Raw genomic sequence first — 20,991 nt, forward strand, 5'->3', positions numbered from 1 at the left:
CAGTTGTGGTGAAATGCATTTTTCTAACATTAAGATCCTGTAATTCCAAATTTAATTACGTGTAAATGGTCATTAGTGAAGAAACCAGACACTGCTGTGGAATCGGGTCCCGCAGCTGCCTAAGGAATGTGGTATTTATAGATCTCTGGAGAACAGGTTAGGGGCGGGTGCTCCACCAGAAAAGCCAGTGACACCCAGAGAGGGCCTTTCACCCGTCCGCACCTTTGCAGCTGCCTCTCAGCTTCTGCTGAGAAAGCCTGAGCCCTGTAAGATGTGGGTCAGGAGGGGTCAGGACGGGCCACAAAGAGGGAAACATTCCCATTTCCCCCAGTCCTCTTTAGCACATGGTTTGGAACCACCCTTCACATCTCTGGGCTCATAACTGCTGGAGGGTCAGCTTTCCATCCCTCCCCTGCACTTATCCCCTCCACCCCTCTTCACCAGGCCCTCCTTTCTTCAGCACTTTCCTGCTTGTTCACTCTTCTTGGTTAACACCTTATTAATGCATGTCCAGGTTACTAAAGTATGTCTTTTCTCATATACACTGAGTGGCCAGATTATTATGATCTCTGAACGCATAATAATCTGGCCACTCAGTGTAATCCTATATAATGAAAGGCTAATATGCAAATTGTCCCCTCCACCAGGAGTTTAACCCGCAAGCAGGCCGACCAACCGCCCATGTCCCCTCGCCCTGGCCAGGCTGGCCGGACTCCACCCATGCACGAATTCATGCACCAGGCCTCTAATATATATATATATATATATTGAGTGGCCAGATTATTATGCATTCAGAGATCATAATAATCTGGCCACTCAGTGTATAAGACTACTAGAGGCCCTAGTCTTGGCCTGTGTGGATCAGGCGAAACTGGCCCGGTGCACATATTTGTATACCGGTGGGGTCCCTTGGCCTGGCCTGTGGGGATCAGGCTGAAATCGGCTCTCTGGCATCCCCCAAGGGGTCCTGGATTGCAAGAGGGCTCAGGCCAGGCTGAGGGACCCTGCCGGTGCACGATCGGGGCCGGGGAGAGACCGCAGGAGTGCTCCAGGGCATGTCCATCCTGTCTTGCCCAGTCCCGATCAGCCAGACCCCAGCAGCAAGCTAACCTACCAGTCGGAGCGTCTGCCCCCTGGTGGTCAGTGCACATCATAGCGATATTGAATGAATGGTCAGACACTTAGAATATTAGGCTTTTATATATATAGATAGGGGTTTTTTGTTTTGTTTTGTTTTGTCTTGTTTTGTTTTGTTTTTGTTCTCTTCCAATGCCCTGTATATTCCACACTTGCAGTTGTACATTGTGATGTAATGATTCAACCACCAGTACCTGTTAAAAGGCCTAGTTTCTGTTGTTCTTGGTTCAACTACTATTGTACATTCACTTACTATAGGGGTCGCGAACTATAAAATGCCTTCAGGGGCCAGCAATAAATACAAATGAGTTGAGTACCCTAGATAAAAGGCCACGGGTGGGACTGTAGCAAACTAGGAAGTGTATGTGTGCCCTGGGCAAAAGGGACAGCAGCTACGCTACTCTATTGGCACCATGGCGCTTGCAGAGATGTCCTTACCTGATCATCAAATGAATGAGTGGATGAACAGTTAAACATCCCTTTCTCTCTGACATAGTTATAAAAATCACTGACAGGTCTTTTGTGTGTGTGATGATATGTGTTGGACCAGCAATATTCTCACCTGTTATATGACTTCCACTCCTTTTCTAAAGTCAGAGTATCATCTATGCATCACACAGTCTGAGGCAAAGAAAATTCACACGATCCCACTAAAGTAAAATAAGAAATACTGTATTTTGACAATAACAAATGTCAGGAAGCAAAATCTTTGCCTTTTTTAAAGAAATAGTAGTAAGTATTTCTATTACAATAATGATAAAAATCAACATGGAACAGTCAATAGAAAAAAGAAGAGGAAGATGCAGGGTTTGGCGGATGGGAAAAGTATTTTATAATTTATCATCCCACCTCAGCACAGTCCACAAAGATACCATCACACGTGGTACATCTAGAACTTGTCCAGAGCTCAATTGTTCTCACGTTCTTTCTTCACGACAAATCCTTAGAAAAATGAAATGTGTTTACAGCTACCCTTGGGTAATTACAATCTACATTTTATGTTCCTTCCCTTTTGAAATTCTCATGAAAGAGAAAAAGATACGGTATAATAATGTGGGTGATTATTCATTATGTGTAAAGTCTTTGAATAATGCATCAGAGATCCATTAAACTGGAAATAATATATTTTAACTGCCCATCCACAAACCAGTTGAGGATATTGAGTAATGAATGGCACAGCAGGGCCCATGGTTCTTAGTCACTCTGGTTGTGGACAGATAATGAGCAAGGCATGTTTGAGATCCATAGGCACGTGGGAAGTTCCCTCTCACTCTGTTCTTAAGGAAACTGTACAATTGCCTTGAAAGTATAAGCAACTACAGGAGGTATCAGCCCTTTAAAATTATATGGCCGTCACAGTGAGGATCTAATAAATCTAAACCTAAGGTCAAGTGTAGTATGGAGGAAAGGCCATTGGATTCCAAAACCAGAGGTCCAGCCTGTAGTCTCTTGCTTTGTGACCTTGGACCAGTTATCTGTTGCCACAGTGATGGTACATAATAAACCACCCACATCAGTGGCTTTCAACATCAGTGGCATTGGTTTCGGCTTGGGAGCCTGTATACTAGCAGGTCAGCTGAGCAGCTCTGCTGTTCAGAGCTGGGCTCACGTGGGCTTAGTCGTGTGTCTGCAGTCAGCTATGGGTTGGTAAGGTGCCTCTACTGCTCTGAGCTGAGCTCTGTCATGTGTCCCCAGGCAGGCTCAGTTGGGACAGCTGCTGATTGAACTGTGTGCTGCAAAGTCACTCATCTACCAGCAGGCTAGCCTGGACGTGGGGCGGGGTCCCCTGAGAATGGAGGCTTGGAGCCGGAACGAAGCCCCTTCCTCTGCATTCTGTGGGCCAACCCAAGTCAGGAGGCCAGCCTGGAAGGAGCCGCAGAGTCCTATTACGGAGGGGGAGGAACTGGGACCATGTTTATAATTGGGCTGTCACAGTTCCGGGGCAGGGAGTTTGACTTCTCTGAGTAGGTGTTACCTTGCCTGTAATCCACAGGTGGTTGGTTGTCCAGCCATGTGAAGTTAACAGAGGGGTGGTGTAGGGGGTAAAGCCCAAGAATCTTACCTTATAATAGACAAATATGCAAATTGACCACACCTTCGCTACGCCCAAGCCACGCCCACCAACCAAGCCACGCCCATCAACCACGCCCACCAGGAAACCGTTGCAGGGACGCTGGGTGTGGCGGAGCCCAGCGGGGTGCCTGCGCCGATCGCAGGAGACCACTGGGGGTCGGCTCCTGCGATCGGTCGCAGGGACGCTGGGTGCGTCCGAGCCCAAGGCCGGGAAAGCCGCCCGAGGCTTTCCCGGCCTTGGGCGCCAGCGGGGTGCCTGCGCCGATCGCAGGAGACCACTGAGGGTCGGCTCCTGCGATTGGTAGCAGGGACGCTGGGTGCAGCCGAGCCCAAGGCCACCGCCCAGGGCCAAGCCCGGACCCTGAAAGAAGGCAGAAGGCGGTGGCCACAGCCAAGGCCTGGGTCCCCGGTGCTGGCAGAAAACTGGTGCAGGCAGCCAGGTGAATGAAGGTCTATTGCACGAATCTTCGTGCAAACGGGCTACTAGTTTTCAATATATGAAAATGCTGGTGGCCATGCTGGTCCTGGGAGATTGCTATTTCTAAAATCAGAAAACACCAAATAGTTCTGGGGTTCAGAGCTGGCTGCAGACGCCCAGTCCCGGTCACCATACCCGAGGCCAGGGACTGAGGCCCGTCTCACAATTCGGCAAACTTTAGGACCATTGCATTGTTCATCGCAGGAAATAAACTGGTCTTGTCCTTGCATATTTTTTTTTTTTGGGGGGGGGGGGAGTGTCTTTATTCCAAAGCCTATGACCATTGGCTAAGTTTTTGAAGCATTCTCTTAGTAGTTAAGAACTCCTCATCTCTATCATCCTCTCCGTTTTGTGCATGTTTTTGTAATATCTCTGGTAGCGGTGGTTGGAAGTCAGCACAAGCGTTTTCCAAGTAGCCATCTTCCTCTCTGGAACTGCCAAGCAGACGTGGGTGCTGAACAGCCTCTCCACTGAGTAAACGCCTTCGCACTCCCCGCCGAGGCACTGTCGCTCAGAAAGCCACTTCTGCGCACCGTCTTTATCCCTTCATCTTTGAGAGCATTCCCCGTCCAGAACACCTTCTCTCCAGATGCCCTCGGCTCCCTGTCAGTAGCTCTGGTCTGTAGTGTGGTTTTCCATTGCCTCGTGGTGCATAAGGAGAAGAGGTTTCTGGGAGAACTGGGACGCAGATCCTTCAAAAGGAAAATCCACAGGCGGGGCAGCAGTCAGGCAGCCCTTACAGGCAGTGCTCTGCCAAATGCCACTCGAAACATCAAGCAGCCTTGGCGTGGACACCTTAAATCATATCCCTAATTAGCAGGATGAGCCGTGTGTTCTGTTCCCACCTCAGACTGTGCTTGAGAGATATCCAGACAGATTAGACCCCTCGCAGCTTGGATTTTGAAGACTGTGTAGCCTGGTTGTGAGTGAGGCTGGATGGATGCCCTGCAGTGTGAGGGATGGAGACCAGGGACCCCTGGGTCCAGGCGTGAGCCATGCCTCTCCAGGCTGGCAGGGGTCAGGACAGGGGTTATCGAACTTGACCCTGGACACAGAGGCCTTCAGCAGCACCGGGTGGCCCTGCTCACCCACAGCCAGGCCGCTGCTTGGGACTGTGGTTGAATTTCCCCCAAACCACCTTCATCTTAAAACCTGCTTAAAGGCTAAAGGCAAACAAATCCTTTTTGAAACTTGAGTCCGTTTTAAGACATCTTTTTACAAAAATCCCCTCTGAACCATTAGCTGTTATGTCACATAATTTCCTTTTCCTGAGAGGAACGTTCTTGGTGATTACCGCTATGAGGAATTATAAGTCTCACCCTGTAAGAAGCTCTGTTCGGTTTCCCACGGAGATAATGTGGTACTAAGGCGATTTTCTGAATTTCTACCTGAGGTGCTTTTTCATTTTGCTCTGACTGCTAAATCCTTCCCCCTACCCCCCTTTTTCCCTTGCCTTTCTTGAGTTAGGAATGCTGTGTGGGATGGTTGATTTAGGTCTGAGTTGATCCTAGCACAAAGTTCAGTTTGGGGGCAGAACAATAGAATTTACGATTAACTTTCTTCAGAATATATATATCTTTAGATGTTTTCAATATTATTTTGCAATTTTATTCTGGGTTGTTTTATATTTTTATAATCTGAGTATCCCGTGGCCAGATGCTTCTTTTCAAAACTTTAGCTATTCAATAAATAGAAAGTGTTATCTAATCTTAGATTCAAATTAGGTTTAATTTAATTTTTTTTTTTTACTTTTAAATGTTTGTTTTTAATTTGCTATTTTATTTCCCATTATCTTCCAATCCATACACCTTGGGTTTTATTATTAAAAATGGATTGATATTTGGGTGTGGGGTTTTTTTTTTTTTTTACCAACTATAGACAAATACATTTTAAAACTTGATTTATATGGGATCAAAGGGTAACCTATACATATCAGATTTCTCCAGAAAAAAAAAAAAAGTTTTCTAGAAGAAAGTTAAAGGAGACAAATCCCAGGCCCATAGAAGTGCAGCTGCCTAACAGAGCTGTGACCAGGCGAGGTGTTGCAGTAAGAGACTTTAGAGGGCCCTTTGCAAAGTCACCCCACTTTTAAAATTCTGTGTTCCTTTGGGCTTTCAGACAGAACAGAAAGGAGGGTAGTTAACATGCACAGAGCACCTGCCTTGTGCCCAGCTCTCAGCTAACTCTTTCCATTCTTCCTACAAAACACTGACTTATTCACCCCATTTTACAGATGAGGAAACCGAGGGTCCTAGAGTAATCTGCCTATACATAGAAGTGAGGATTCAGAACCCAAGCACCCTGAGCTGATCACACAGCACCTGCCGGCTTCTGTGCCCAGCCCCGGCCTGGCTCTCCTTGCAGCACATGAGGGCAGGAAGGGAACAGACCCCGCCTACTGGGGAAATAAGCTGGGACTTCCACTAACGATGGAAGCGAACAATAGGTGGCAGTACATACACATAACAAGGGTGGTGCCGTGTTAAACCAGTAGATTTCTTTTCCTGGATTCTGTATCATTTTCAAAGAAGCACTTTATAGAGTCATCTGAGCAGTTTGTACTAAGCATCCCTACCCATTGGAATTTTTTAAAAATCAAGTACAAATGCCCGTCAGGCCAACGGTTCTTTGCCTTGTCCCTGTGAAGCAGTGATGCTGGTTTAGACAAGCCCTCGATCCTGGCAACCGAGGGGTCCCCGTTTGCCTTTTCTTTCTCTTCTCTTACACACAGACCTGGCTATTAGGGAGGCTAAGAAAATTACTTCTTTAAAAACTCCCCATCGCCAGACAGCAGTGAAATGTGTTCCACTTCAAGAGAGGTTAGGACAAAGAACTGGATTCCCTGTCTGGCCTGGTGCACAGCAGACACACAGCTGGGTGACCCTCTGTGACCCCCCCCCTCCACCACCTCCACGCCTGGAGCCTCAGGAGCTCCCGAAAGTGCCCCCTGCGGCGCTGAGTGCACAAGGCGGCTGCGGAGCCCCACTGGGTCGCAGGTTGTGCTTCTGCCTGGGTTTGGGGTTTCCTTACATTCCTCTAGGGCAGTGGTCGGCAAACTCATTAGTCAACGGAGCCAAATATCAACAGTACAATGATTGAAATTTCTTTTGAGAGCCAAATTTTTTAAACTTAAACTTCTTCTAACACCACTTCTTCAAAATAGACTCGCCCAGGCCGTGGTATTTTGTGGAAAAGCCACACTCAGGGGGCCAAAGAGCCGCATGTGGCTCGCGAGCTGCAGTTTGCTGACCATGGCGCTAGGGTGGGGTTTTTTGTTTGTTTTTTTAATCTTTATTGTTGAAAGTATTACATAGGTCCTTCTTTTTTCCCCATTGACCTTTAGGGTGAACTGCAGTGTGTGTTTTTCTTAATGACAGAAGTGAGCTCCCTTGGTTGGCTTTTGGCAACTGCCTTACCTAAAATTTTCCTTCAGTTGACCCTCTTCTGTCTATTTGAGGGAGAGAGGAGTCTTCAGAGAACTGTGGCCGGGGTGCTGGCTCGGAGAGCGTCCTTGGACTGTCCCCAGGGGGCAGGACACTAGATGACACCATGCGGCTTCACGTGGCCGAGGACCCCCATCATCTTCGTCGACGGGAATATAAACTCAGTGACTCACCCATTCTTATTGGGCACCAACTGTGTGTTTGGTATTGTGCTGGGGGCTCTAATATGTGGACTAAATTATTTTTCACCTACTGTGAAATGAGTGTGGGAAAAGGTAATACAGCATCAGTAAAAGTTGTGATTTTATCACTTACCCAGTGATCAAGTGATCAAGTGATCATTAATATCCTCTGGTATGTTATTGCTGAGGAATCAAGAGTCATATTGGTCACCCACTTCTCCACGTGAAGAATACATAAACCTGCTTTTTATTAGCAAAACCAGACAGTTCTATTGGGTGCGCCCAGATGGCAAATAGCTGAGTGGATTGGTGTCCTGTCTGCTTCTGCCCAGCCTACAGAGTGGGATGAACCTGCAGATCTGCTTTGTCAACGACAGCGGCAGTGACAAGGACAGCGATGCGGATGACAGCAAGACGGAAACCAGCCTGGACACCCCCTTGTCGCCCATGGTGAGTCAGAGCTGCCGCCGAAGCTCAGTGTGTGTGCTTTGCTGGCCATTCAGCCTCTTGGCATTTCCTGACGTGGCATGCTCCCAAGATGGGACAGTGATTGGAAACCCAAACCTGTGATACAGCCGCGCTACATAAGCTCTGTTAAAGTTAGCAACTACTTTCATGTTAAACCGTAAGAGAAATTGCACGTGTCCTAAAAAATTTAAAGGACAATATGCTACACACCAATCCTTCCCCCCTGGGTGTAGAAATATATGAGCACAGACCAGCAGTAGGACACGTTTTAAAAGGATGGGCGGCAGGGCCCAGGGGAAAGCTCATGCATAGAGGTGATGCTCAGAGAAACCAGCAGGATGCAGTGTGCATCGTATTCCTTACTCACTCCTCGCACACGTACCATAAAGACTGCCTTCTGATCATGGGAGCTTGTTGCTGGGATTCTTGCCACTCGGTGAGGTCTGCGCATCTCTTTTCTCACCAGCCAATCGTGTTTTCTTACCAAGGAACCCGTGTTGGTCACTGGGTACCTGAGATCCTGTCCAACTCCTGAGAGCAACACGCTGCCTTAGCTCTGGGTTAAATATGTTGCTGTGTCTTGGGAGACCAAATCAAAGAAATGTCTCAATCAAAGTGTGTCATAAATCTGTTCCTCCTCCTATTTATTTACTAGAGGCCCGATGCACGAAATCTGTGCAAGGGGCTTGACCCTCGCAGCCCCAGCTGTCCCGGCTGGCCCTCCAAGCCCCGGCCGGCCCTCACAGCCTGACTTCATCCGGAGGTCATCCGGATGGTCATTCTGCTGTTCGGTCTAGTTAGCATATTAGCTCTTTATTATATAGGATTCTGTTACACTTTATGCTAAAATCACTGTCTGGTATCGACACTGAGGCAATAAACTACCTTTTTACTTGAGACTGGTACAGGTCAAATCGTGCGGCGAGCTGAGTGGATGGAGGGGAGTCTTGGGAGGGCTCAGGGGGTGCTCTGGCCCCTCTCCCCAGATGCTACCCGGCATGCAAAGCTCAGGGCTGCTCTTTTTCCCTCCGCAGAGCAAACAGAGCTCTTCCTATTCCGATAGAGACACTACTGAAGAGGAATCTGAATCCTTAGATGATATGGATTTCCTCACCAGGCAAAAGAAATTGCAGGCTGAAGCCAAAATGGCCCTCGCCATGGCCAAACCCATGGCCAAAATGCAAGTAGAAGTGGAAAAACAGAACAGGAAAAAGTCTCCCGTCGCTGACCTAGTAAGTAGCAAACGCTGAAACGCAAGTGCGTGCCTGGTGGCTGCAAAGGGTTGGCGCTGCCCCGCTCCTTTACCAGAGTTATGCAAACTTGGGTTTCTCCAAGGCAGTTTGTAAGAAATACTGTCATTGAGAAATACTTAAGTTTGTTTCTTTTTCCTTTCTGCTGCATCACTGAAAGACACATAAGCAGCAGATTTCACAAAAGTAAACTTGGCTCTTGATTCAGATCTGCTGTGTTTGTTAGGGACAATGTTAGCTGTCAGGGGACCATTTAAATTCCTTTAAAGCGATTTCAGTTTAAGAACCCATTGGTTGTGGCAGACTCACTACTGCTATGCTCTCGGTCCCGCCTCTCAACAAAGACAGTGTAGCCTAGTGGACAAGAGCCCGGCGCTTTGGAGTTTAGATCTATCTCTGCCACAGACCTACTGTGGGGCTCTGGTCAGGTTACAGAACGCTCGGCTTCCTCATCTATAAAATGGGTATAAGCAATAACACCTGTGTCAGAGCACATAGCACAGTGCTTGGGGCATGCTATGAATTAATACATGGCTGATATTATTAATTTCATCCATGTCATCGATATTATTTGAGCTCCCCGGTAATTCATTTGTGTATAGAGGAATGGACTCATGGTTGCCACAGCCTGTGTAAGAGCCAGTCTGAAAGCTTTTGGTCTGAGTAGGATAGCATTTTGATGCTGACAGTGTTTCAGACATGGTGGTGTGTACCTGAGATGGTTAGAGAAGGTTAGCCTGGGAAAGCTTCTAAGGCCAGAACTTGAAGTGGGTGAATGAGAGGGGCAGTCTTTATGGGGAAAACTGGGTCTTGGGTTCAGTGTACTTGCTGCTCTGTTCACACGTCCATCTCTTCCCTCTGTCTCCGCAGCTGCCACACATGCCTCATATAAGCGAATGCTTGATGAAGAGGAGTTTAAAGCCCGCTGACCTGAGAGACATGACTATTGGGCAGCTACAAGTGATAGTCAACGATCTCCATTCTCAGATAGAAAGTAAGTGTAAGGTGTGCTTGAAAATGGGATAACAAATGGGAAATGCAATGGGACAGCACCACTTCCTCAATTTAGATCCTTTCTACAGCATTTCACTGGGCTCCTCCTGTGGGTGTGCCTGCAAGTTCGTTCGTCTCTCTCTCTCTCTCTCTCTCTCTCTCTCTCTCTCTCTCTCTCTCTCTCTCTTCTTAGAAATATTCAGAAACTTTAAGAATTTTTCAAGGTTAGGTCCTTATTATTTATTTTAAATAGCAAGCACTTGGCATGTATCTGGCTAGCAACACCTGTTTCTAGAATACAATTTAGTAGTTACAGGTCATTTGCTATACAATGATATCCTCAACTTTACTGGTACATACATTTATTTTGGGTCATCAAACCAAAGTCGACTTATTTGTGGTACTCCAGGTGGTAAGAGTAGATAGGACCAATATGTGAAAATTACAGGGTGATCAAATGTGGGCCTGTTTCCCCCAGAATAGCTGCAGTGGGGAGGGGTAGTGAGTGGGTGGCACTCGCTCGCACTGACTAGAGGTACAGAGAAGGTCAGTTGGTTGGCCCGATGAAGGAGAGAGCATGCCCACCTGGGCAGAGTGGTTAGGCCAGATGGGCTCATGAATCCTTGGGAACATATGGTGGCACTTACAAATAAAGCCACCTGAGAGATATGCCAACCAAGTGCATTCAGACAAACTAACTATAAAAAGCATGTTTAGGAGCTAAGTGGGAAAATTGAACACTGACTAAATGTTTTATTAAAGATGTATTTATTCAGATACGATGAAGATATTGTGATTATGGTAATTTTTTAAAAAGAGCCCCATCTTTAGAAATACACACTGAAGCACCAACAGAGGAAATAATATAACGTCTGGAATTTGCTTTAAAAGAGTCCACTAGGAGAAAGGGAGAGAGATGAGTCAAGATTGGCTAGTTGAAGCTAGATGGACGCATGGGGCATTCTTAAACTATGCTCTTTGCTTTTGTATCAGTTTGGAATTTCCCATAATAAAAAGTTAAAAACTTCATATGGGGGAAGAAATTCCTATGCACAATGCAGGCACTGTCCTGGGTACGAGCATAAAACCCTACCCCCGAGAACACACTGGAAAAATTAGAAAGAATTGGACATCTTCAGTGTCAAGTTAATACATTCAGTATTGTTTTAAAATCTAGAAGAGATAAAGAATTCTTTCATCTGCAAAATAAGCCAGTCAGAGAAAGACAAATACCATTGATGTCACTAATATGTGGAATCTAATGAACAAATGGAACTGGAAGCATGGATAATGGATCCATGGCACAGACTGGCAGGAGCCAGAGGGGAGGGCGGTAGGGTGGCTGGATAAAGCAGGCGAAGGGATTAGCTAAAGAACATATAGGCATGCCCCATGGACCGGGAGAATAGTGTGGTGAAGGCCAAGGGAGGGGGAGGCTGAGGGAGGTGAGGGTGGGCAAAGGGGGTGATGGGGGTGTCGGCCATAATGTCAACATAAAAATTTTTTAATTGTAAAAATATTTGTAATAAAAAATAAAATTGAGAGAGTTTAACATTTTAATTAAGAAACCATAGATTCAATGGATTTCTAAAAATTCTACATTTTAATTTAGTTGAGTAAATTACTGGGAGTGTTACTCTGTCAAGGGATGTTTTACTACTGCAGCATCTTCCCTGGAATTTTAAATGCTAATAAATTGCCGTCTCGTCCTTTTCCGGGGCAGATGATGTTTTAGACCTCTTAGTATGGTTCTTTCCCTCCCTTTCTTTTGAAAATTGGAAACTAGTCTGAACTAAAGGCAGACAAATGCATCACTTGAAGTCAGGATCTCTAAAAGCATTTCCCAGGGGGACCTGGCTGAGTCCCCACTTCCGTTCTTTGGTTTCCGGGCCCAGAGCTCTCGCTGAATGAGTTGTTCTCCCCTTGTGTCCATGTGTCCAGACTTACAAGCTTTGATTCTTAGCTGAACTGAGGGGAAAACGCAAGAGAGAGCCCCTTGCTTGTTCATCCCCTTCAGAGGCAGAAGCCAGATTGACCCGTGCACTGATTTCAGAAAGATGAGAAATGTGTCCGTGTATTTTATTCCCAGCATAAGCCCTGAGGAATATTTGTCTTGGTGCCTGTTGTCCAGAGACTTGGGGCTTATTTCCTCAGGCCTTACGCCCTGGCTTTCTGCGAATACTTTTCCCAGAGCAACCTGCACTCAGGGCTGCTCCTTCCTGGGCCTCGGGAAGCCCCGAGCATCCCTGAGGCACCTTCCTCTCCCGCTGGGCACCGAGTCAGGCCCGGCGGCCGCTCCGACTCTCAGTGTGGCAGGCGCAGTGGAGAATTTAATAAACCCCAGGCATTTTTGCTCACGTTTTTTGTTTTTTTGTTTTTCAAACAAAACCCCGCTTTTTCTAACAAGCTATTTCCCTAATAGTGAACAATTTTTCCCACTCTAATGTTAATGTTTTAGGAAATCCTTTGTACTTGACTCCTTTCCTTCCAACACTCTTATAATTATGCAGATTAGTCATGTTCTCAAATTGATGGCTTCCCCTGAGCTTATGAGAAGCTCATATAAGAATTCTAAATTTTAACAGAAATGATATAGATAGATGATAGATGATAGATAGATAGATAGACAGATAGACAGACAGACAGATAGATCTGTGATACATGTGCCCAGAAATCGTTACCCATTCTGACCTGGATGAGACTTACCTGGATGCAGTCCTGCCTGTTTTTAAGTGCTCTCTCCTCTCTGCCCCAGGCTTGAATGAAGAGCTGGTCCAGCTGCTGCTCATCCGAGATGAGCTGCACACAGAACAGGACGCCATGCTGGTGGACATCGAAGACTTGACCAGGTCGGTGATGTTTCGCCCTTTCTAGAAAAGCCCTGGTCTGAAGTTTAAGAGTTAGGGCAAGAGCGTGCTCTGGAGAACTCCCTCCCTTCCTCCCATGGGTTCCTCACCTAATCCCTGCTGGTGTCAGCTGTTTAGATGGAGGGGAAGTGGCCAGAGCTGCTCCTTTCCAAATGCATTGCTTGTCACAGCCGTACTCCCGGTGTGATGGGCGCCAGGGCACTGGACCCGTCGTAGGGCGCACCCAGGGCGGTCAGCGGTTCTGGCCCAGGGAGTAGGCTCTAAGCCAGTGGTTCTCAACCTTTCTAATGCCGCGACCCTTTAATACAGTTCCTCATGTTGTGGTGACCCCCAACCATAAAATTATTTCATTGCTACTTCATAACTGTAATTTTGGTACTGTTAATGAATTGTAATGTAAATATCTGTGTTTTCCGATGACCTTAGGCGACCCTGCTAGCAGTTCTCAACCTGTGGGTCGCAACTCACAAGTTGAGAACCGCTGCTGTAGAGCCTAAGACCATCGGAAAACACAGATATTTACATTACAATTCATTAACAGTACCAAAATTACAGTTATGAAGTAGCAATGAAATAATTTTATGGGCCGAAACCGGTTTGGCTCAGTGGATAGAGCGTCGGCCTGCGGACTCAAGGGTCCCAGGTTCGATTCCGGTCAGGGGCATGTACCTTGGCTGCGGGCACATCCCCAATAGGAGGTGTGCAAGAGGCAGCTGATCGATGTTTCTCTCTCATCGATGTTTCTAACTGTCTATCCCTCTCTCTTCCTCTCTGTAAAAAATCAATAAAATATATTAAAAAAATAACAATAATAATTTTATGGTTGGGGGTCACCACAACATGAGGAACTGTATTAAAGGGTCACGGCATTAGGAAGGTTGAGAACCACTGCTCTAAGCCATTCCAGGCTGGCGAGTTTCCAGCGGATGAGCCGCCACGGGGTGGGTGCCACAAAATGGCACTTGCTGTTTTGTGACCTGACTCTTGATCGCATCTGCTATGCCCAGAAGGCAGGGGCACTGGCATCCTTCCACAGTACCAGTACCACCAGATTGCTCTTACCGTGAAAGGGGGGGGCGGGCGGTGGGGAGAGACTCCGGGACTTGAGTCTCCAGCCGGGCCTGGCTCCAAGTGCCTCGCTGTGAAGCGGTAAAGAATGCCTGAGTGCCTCCTTCCCCAGGCGACAAGGAAACAAGGCTAATGCTGGCCAAGGTCTTGCATTTGTTAGTTTTCCTTGTAGAAAAGCTTGTCACCGTAAGTATAGAAAATACACAAGATACTGCGAGCATTCCTGGTATCTCACATTTCCTAGGCACCTTTCTATAGACAGCTTATCTGAAGTCTTTAAACCAGGAGGCAACGATTACTATCAATCCCAGAACCGGTATTCAGAGAGCAGAAGGCTCGCCGAGGAAAGAAAGAACACTGCTTGTCACAATAACATAGGGCATTGGCCACGTGACCCACCGCCATCCTAAAGGAGCTTGAAAACGCTCCCAAGGACCCCTTCTCGGTGTGGCACGCTGGGAAAAATATTTTTCTAAATGCAAATGCTGTAAAAATGGTCTGGCTGGCAAAATAAATGCCACGGAACTCTGTTTAGGCTTAAAAAAAAAAAAAAAGACCTATCTAGGGGCAGCACTCTGTTTTTAGGCTTTGAATAGTATACTGCTGCACCCCTCACAAAAATGACCAAAACAAAAAACCCAAAAAAACAGAAGGCCTTCCCATGCCTCCTGAGCATATTTGCCTGCATCTGAAATAACACTCAAACCGCAATAACACTCAGTAATAGTATTGCCATCTACAGATGTATTCAGGCACTGCACCAACAGCTATAAGATGCATCCCTTTTTGTCAATACAAGAAATTTGCATGCATGTATTAAGATGATGGGAAACCAGTAGTGAAATAGACACCCGGGACCGGCATCTTTGAAAAATCTGTGAACTCTCTGATAAATTCTATGATCTGCCTGTGGATGCAGAGCCTTTTTCTCGGCCCCTCAAAGCAGCATTGGCCTCACTCGTTGCAAGGAGGACATGGAGAGGCTCCCCTTCTCTCGAAGGGTTAGGATTGCAGTGTGTTTTTTTGTGTCTGCCTTTCAGATGGTGTGATCCTGGGAAGCGGGGCAGGCAGAGCCAGGGGGTTAAAAGGAGAGGAGTCGCTGAGTTAAAGGTGTTGGAGGCATCCTTTAAATTGGAGTCAGTAGGGAGAAGTTCCATGTCCCTTCCCGACTGGTGGATTTTAACTGTGCTCATGGGGGAAAGGGAGGGTCCTTAAACGCCCCTCACGGTAGCAATCCCAGAGCTTTGCAGCCAGGTCCGAGCCGGTGAAGAGCGTGGCTGTGGGGCTTTCAGATGCGGCTGCACACTGGAACCCCAGGGACCTTTATAACGTGTGGCTGGCTGGGTCCCACCCCCAGCGATCCTGATTTAATTATCACGTGGCCGTGGCCTGGGCATTAGGAGTTTTTAAAGCTCCCCAGGTGATTTCAGTGCGCAGCCGAATGAGGACCTCTGGTTCGTATGATGCCTCTTTGGAGACGCGCTCCCTGGCTCCCTGAGACTGGGGTAGGATACTCCCCTGTGGAGCCTAATCATCCGTGCTAGGTCATCTGCTGTCTGTCCCTGCCTGGCTGTAAACCCCCTGAAAGCAGAGACAGCGCCAGGCTCATTCATTGCTGCATCCCCATAGCTGAAGACAAGGACCGCCAGGTACATAGTAGGTCCTCAATAACGATTGTGGATAAAAAGGAGTCCTTTTGGGGCTTTCCTATAAATAACTGATGAGTACCTTTTAATTGTATGGACTGAAACCCTTTTCCCTCCTTTGTTTAAAATGTTAATGAAATGCACCATTTTTAAAACTTACTATTAAGCATAGTTGTTATACAATCTTATATTAGTTATATTAGTTTCTGTACAATATAATGATTCGACATTTTTATACCTTACAATGTTGATCACTCCACTAATTCTAGTAATCATTTGTCACTGTGCAAACTTACCACAATATTGTTGACTATATTCCCCTCCCCCTTTTCACCCATCCACCTAACCCATCCCTTCTGGTAATCATCTCTTTGGTCTCTGTTTCTATTAATCTATTTTTGTTTTATTTGTTCGTTTTGTTTTTAGATTCTACATATAAGTAAAACCATATGGTATTTGTATTTCTCTGTCTGGATTATTTCACTTAGCCTAATAGCCTCTAGATCCATCCATGTTGTCACAGATTGCAAGATTTTATTCTTTTTTATTGCTGCATAATATTTCTGTGTGTGTGTGTGTGTGTGTGTGTGTGTGTGTGTACCACATCTTTATCCACTTATCTATTGATGGATACCTAGGTTGCTTCCATATCTTGGCTATTGTAAATAATGCTGCAATGAACATATGGGTGTTCATTGAATTAGTGTTCTCGTTTTCTTTGGGGAAGTGCTCATAAGTGGAATTGCTGGGTTGTATGGTATATCTGTTTTCACCCTTGTATATATCTCTCAAAATAATACCCAGTTTTTAATATTTCCCAAAGCAATATCCTGTCTGTTCTTTCCTTCTTTCTCCAAAAAAAAAACACACACACCCTTGCTCTGTGTGTGCATACATGTGTGTGTGCACATGCACTCATAGATACATATTTTAAAACTGCCTTAAGAACTAGAATTCAGTTAGCTATAGTGGAACCTTAGCTTATTGGACATCAAAATATTTCTTGAACTGAATTTGTTAAGGGGGGGGCCAGGAGCTGCTTTATGAATATGATTGAGATTCTTTTATACATGTAAATAGGGCCATGAGGTGGTCCGTTAAAGAGCATAATTTTTTTTTTTTTAAGGAAGGAGGATATCTTTTTCTTGAGTTCCTTTATTGTTAAATGAATATCACCAATTATTTGTGGGCTGTTGACTGTGGCAAGGACTCTTTTGTGACTTCCCTGTTTCTGAACGTATTTGTGGTTTTTCTTCTCTGTACCATAGATATGATATGAGACATTCTGCATAAAACAGCGAGTTAAACTTGACGTCATTGACCACCCAGATGAGGGCAGCACACAAAACTGCCCGATCCTTTGGGTACAGCTGAGAGCCACACCCCGAGATGCTTTTCTCTTGCCCAATTTGCAACTTCCTAATATCCTTATCCTTCTTCAAAACACGTGTCTTTTGCAGCCTTCAGACCCTACCATTCTCTGAGAAGACGGTTAATTAGTGCCCATGTAAGTGATAGAAGCAGCTTAGCTATTCCTCCCACCGTCTCCACCGGGTCGGCCACACTTTGGGCTCAAGGCCATGGTAAGGCTAGATGAATAAGAAGATTCACCCCATCCTACCCCTACCCTCACTGCCATGATCATGCCCTTTGGACTATTTGAGGGGGAAAAAGGATACATCTACAAAAGCCTACCATTTGCTAGGAAGACATTAGCTTTGTAAGAATGGCGTTAGATTGCTGGCTTCCAATTCCTATTGGGAGCCTTGCCAATACGTGTGTCTTGTGTGCATGTGTTCAGATAAAGTAGTCACGAAGTTACTTCCTGTCACCCCACCTTGTTTTGACTCTCTGCTTAGTGCTTGTTTTCTGTCTGCTCACTCCTTGTTTGCTACTTGTTCCTTTCTTGTCTCTCTCCTTTGGAATACTCACTCCATGAGAACAAAGACCTCGTTGTCTACTCACCACCAAACCCACTCGAGTCAGCAGCCGTGCCGGGCACATAGGGAACATTTGTTGAATAAATGATCCCAGAGACTTATCGCTCCTCATTTTTAAACACAGCACTTTAACCGGTCGGAGGTTCATCCAATGGCTCATTAAATAAAAGGACTCGTGCATAGAATATAAAAACTGAAGAGGACAAATCCATTTGAATTAAGATCTATTTCTTGATTCCACGATGAGTAACTGAACCTCAGTTTGGAGGATGTTTTAGCTGTTGATTGGAAAGCAGCTTGCATCTTTCCCCTTCGCACTAACCAGTTGATTTATTAATTTTGCAGACATGCCGAAAGTCAGCAGAAGCACTTGGCAGAGAAAATGCCTGCGAAGTGAAGAGGAGCCATCCCATCAGAGGACAAGCTAGACGTCTTTTTGCTTCTGTGGTTGTAAAAATGCTGTTGCGCAAGGTGGCGCAGAAACAAACAAACATCAGTGTTAGTCATTCATTGATAATGTCTGAAGCTTCATGTCCAGTGATTGGCCTTTGCTTCTTTTTCTTTTTTTTCCGCATTTTACCAGATGAATTTGACATTTTCAGAGCATTACACCCCAAAACTGCAGGGCACACGTTCCCCTCAACTGCACATGGAACACCCTGTAGGACAGACCACATATTAAGCCACAAAACAAGCTTAAATGAATTTAAAAAGATTTAAATCATTCCACACACCTCCCACCCACCCCCAACCACAATGGCATGAAACTAGAAATCAATTTTTAAAAAAAACAAACCCTGAAAAACACACAAACACATGGAGGCTAAATAACACACTACCAAACAGTGAGTGGGCTAACAATGAGACCAAGGAAGAAATCAAAAGATACCTTGATCCCTGGCCGGTGTGGCTCAGTTGATTGGGTGCCGTCTGGTTCCATTCCAGGTCAGGGCACATGCCTGGGTTGTGGGCTCAATCCCCAGTAGGAGGCATGCAGGAGGCAGCCAATCGATGTTTCTCTCTCACATTGATGTTTCTCTTTCTCTCTCTCTCTTCCTCTCCTTCCTCTCGCTCTAAAATCAATAAAAACATTTAAAAAAAAAAAAAAGATACCTCAAGACAAGTAAAATAAGAACACAACCCCAAATTCACGAGACACGAAAGTCTCAAACCAGCAATGGAACCTTTCACTAGAAGGCAGGTTTTCAATGAGCCCATAGGATTATTTTAAAATGTGTACCATGATCTTCATTGGATTGATTGATTGTTGTTATGGCAGCAGTATTCTTTTTTTTTTTTTTTTTTTAGTGAGTAAAGTTCACCAAACATAAAATTAACCATTTTAAAATGAAAAATCCAGTAGCATTTGGTACGTTTACGATGTTGTGCAATGATCACTTCTATCTAGTTCCAAAACACATCCCCGTGAAATGGTCACTCCCCATGCCCCCTACTGCAGTCACTGTCAGCCACTTGTCTGTTTTCTGTCTCTATAGATTCACTTATTCTGGAAATTTCATATAAAAGGAATCATACAATAGAAAAGACAAGTTTTCCCTTAAAAGCATAAAACAATGATAGGCAGACCCCTCCTTAAATTGAAGAGTGAGTACTACACAAAATTAAATTCAGAGCAGGAAAAATCAATTTCACAAGAGAGCACTTTGTCTCAAAGTCTTCATCATCCGATGTAGGCACAGGAGTCGATTAATTCCAGGTTTGCTGAAAGCCCGGGAACAGCGTCCACAAGCTGGCGTTTTGTGCAACCTGTTCTGCTCCTTCGTCTTCAGAACTCTCACTCGCTGTCCTTGAATTTGTTTTCCCTGATACTTGTATTGGATAGATTCCTGTAGACCAGGATTGCTACTTTCAGAACACTTTCTAGGTCGTCTTCATTCTAAGTGAGTTGGTCATTGCTTCCCATCTGATCGACTTTTGTGCCTCTATTTAATAAAAACCCCACCATTTGCTCTTTGCTTTCCTTCAGAATAAGTGAAAGTGGTCTGAGGTCATCCTCGTGCCCGCTTCAGTGCTTGCCTTGTGTGAAAGCAGCTCTGCTACTATAGCTGTGTTTTCACCAGTGACAGCACAGTGGGGAGCAGTGTTGCCGCCGATGCCCACTGCATTTGGACCAGCACCATGGTCTAACCGCATAGTTGCCCATGCCTCTTCCTGGCGTCGTATGGCCTTTATCAGAGCTGTTCTGTTTTCAGTGTCACAGGGCTGCAACAGGCATTTTCTGTCTGCTAGGAGCGAGAGCGGCCACTCCCGGATGGCCATTGGCGCAGGCCAAGATGTAGAGCAGTCCTGTTTTTCTTACCGCTGTCATTCAAGCCACTTCACCTGTTCTGCTCCTTCGTCTTCAGAACTCTCATTCGCTGTCCTTGAATTTGTTTTTCCTGATACTTGTATTGGATAGATTCCTGTAGACCAGGATTGCTACTTTCAGAACACTTTTTAGGTCGTCTTCATTCTAAGTTATTTGGTCATTTTTATCTGATTGACTTTTGTGCCTCTATTTAATAAAAAATCCCACCATTTGCTCTTTGCTTTCCTTCAGAATAAGTGAAAGTGGTCTGAGGTCATCCTCGTGCCCGCTTCAGTGCTTGCCTTGTGTGAAAGCAGCTCTGCTACTATAGCTGTGTTTTCACCAGTGACAGCACAGTGGGGAGCAGTGTTGCCGTCGATGCCCACTGCATTTGGACCAGCACCATGGTCTAACCGCATAGTTGCCCATGCCTCTTCCTGGCGTCGTATGGCCTTTATCAGAGCTGTTCTGTTTTCAGTGTCACAGGGCTGCAACAGGCATTTTCTGTCTGCTAGGAGCGAGAGCGGCCACTCCCGGATGGCCATTGGCGCAGGCCAAGATGTAGAGCAGTCCTGTTTTTCTTACCGCTGTCATTCAAGCCACTTCACCTGTTCTGCTCCTTCGTCTTCAGAACTCTCATTCGCTGTCCTTGAATTTGTTTTTCCTGATACTTGTATTGGATAGATTCCTGTAGACCAAGATGGCTACTTGCAGAACACTTTTTAGGTCGTCTTCATTCTAAGTGAGTTGGTCATTGCTTCCCATCTGATTGGCTTTGGTGCCTCTATTTAATAAAAAATCCCACCATTTGCTCTTTGCTTTCCTTCAGAATAAGTGAAAGTGGTCTGAGGTCATCCTCGTGCCTATTTCAGTGCTTGCCTTGTGTGAAAGCAGCTCTGCTACTATAGCTGTGTTTTCACCAGTGACAGCACAGTGGGGAGCAGTGTTGCCGTCGATGCCCACTGCATTTGGACCAGCACCATGGTCTAACCGCATGGTTGCCCATGCCTCTTCCTGGCGTCGTATGGCCTTTATCAGAGCTGTTCTGTTTTCAGTGTCACAGGGCTGCAACAGGCATTTTCTGTCTGCTAGGAGCGAGAGCGGCCACTCCCAGATGGCCATTGGCGCAGGCCAGATG

At 45.9% G+C, this 20,991-nt stretch overlaps 1 protein-coding gene across 4 annotated transcripts in view; it reads left to right on the top strand.

Annotated features, from left to right (window-relative positions):
• The window catches only part of SCHIP1 (schwannomin interacting protein 1), a 115,871-nt gene extending 97,027 nt beyond the window's left edge, over positions 1 to 18,844 (top strand). For all 4 annotated transcript variants that reach the window (XM_054713680.1, XM_054713679.1, XM_054713682.1 and 1 more), the window contains 5 exons: positions 7,646 to 7,763; positions 8,816 to 9,013; positions 9,902 to 10,025; positions 12,780 to 12,873; positions 17,891 to 18,844. In XM_054713680.1, the coding sequence (XP_054569655.1) occupies positions 7,646 to 7,763; positions 8,816 to 9,013; positions 9,902 to 10,025; positions 12,780 to 12,873; positions 17,891 to 17,942 (586 nt within the window). In that variant the 3' untranslated portion in view covers positions 17,943 to 18,844. The remainder of the gene's footprint in view (positions 1 to 7,645; positions 7,764 to 8,815; positions 9,014 to 9,901; positions 10,026 to 12,779; positions 12,874 to 17,890) is intronic.
• The last annotated feature ends 2,147 nt before the right edge of the window (positions 18,845 to 20,991 follow it).

The sequence above is a fragment of the Eptesicus fuscus genome, chromosome 3 (genome assembly GCF_027574615.1).
Source record: "Eptesicus fuscus isolate TK198812 chromosome 3, DD_ASM_mEF_20220401, whole genome shotgun sequence".
Classification (NCBI taxonomy): domain Eukaryota; kingdom Metazoa; phylum Chordata; class Mammalia; order Chiroptera; family Vespertilionidae; genus Eptesicus; species Eptesicus fuscus.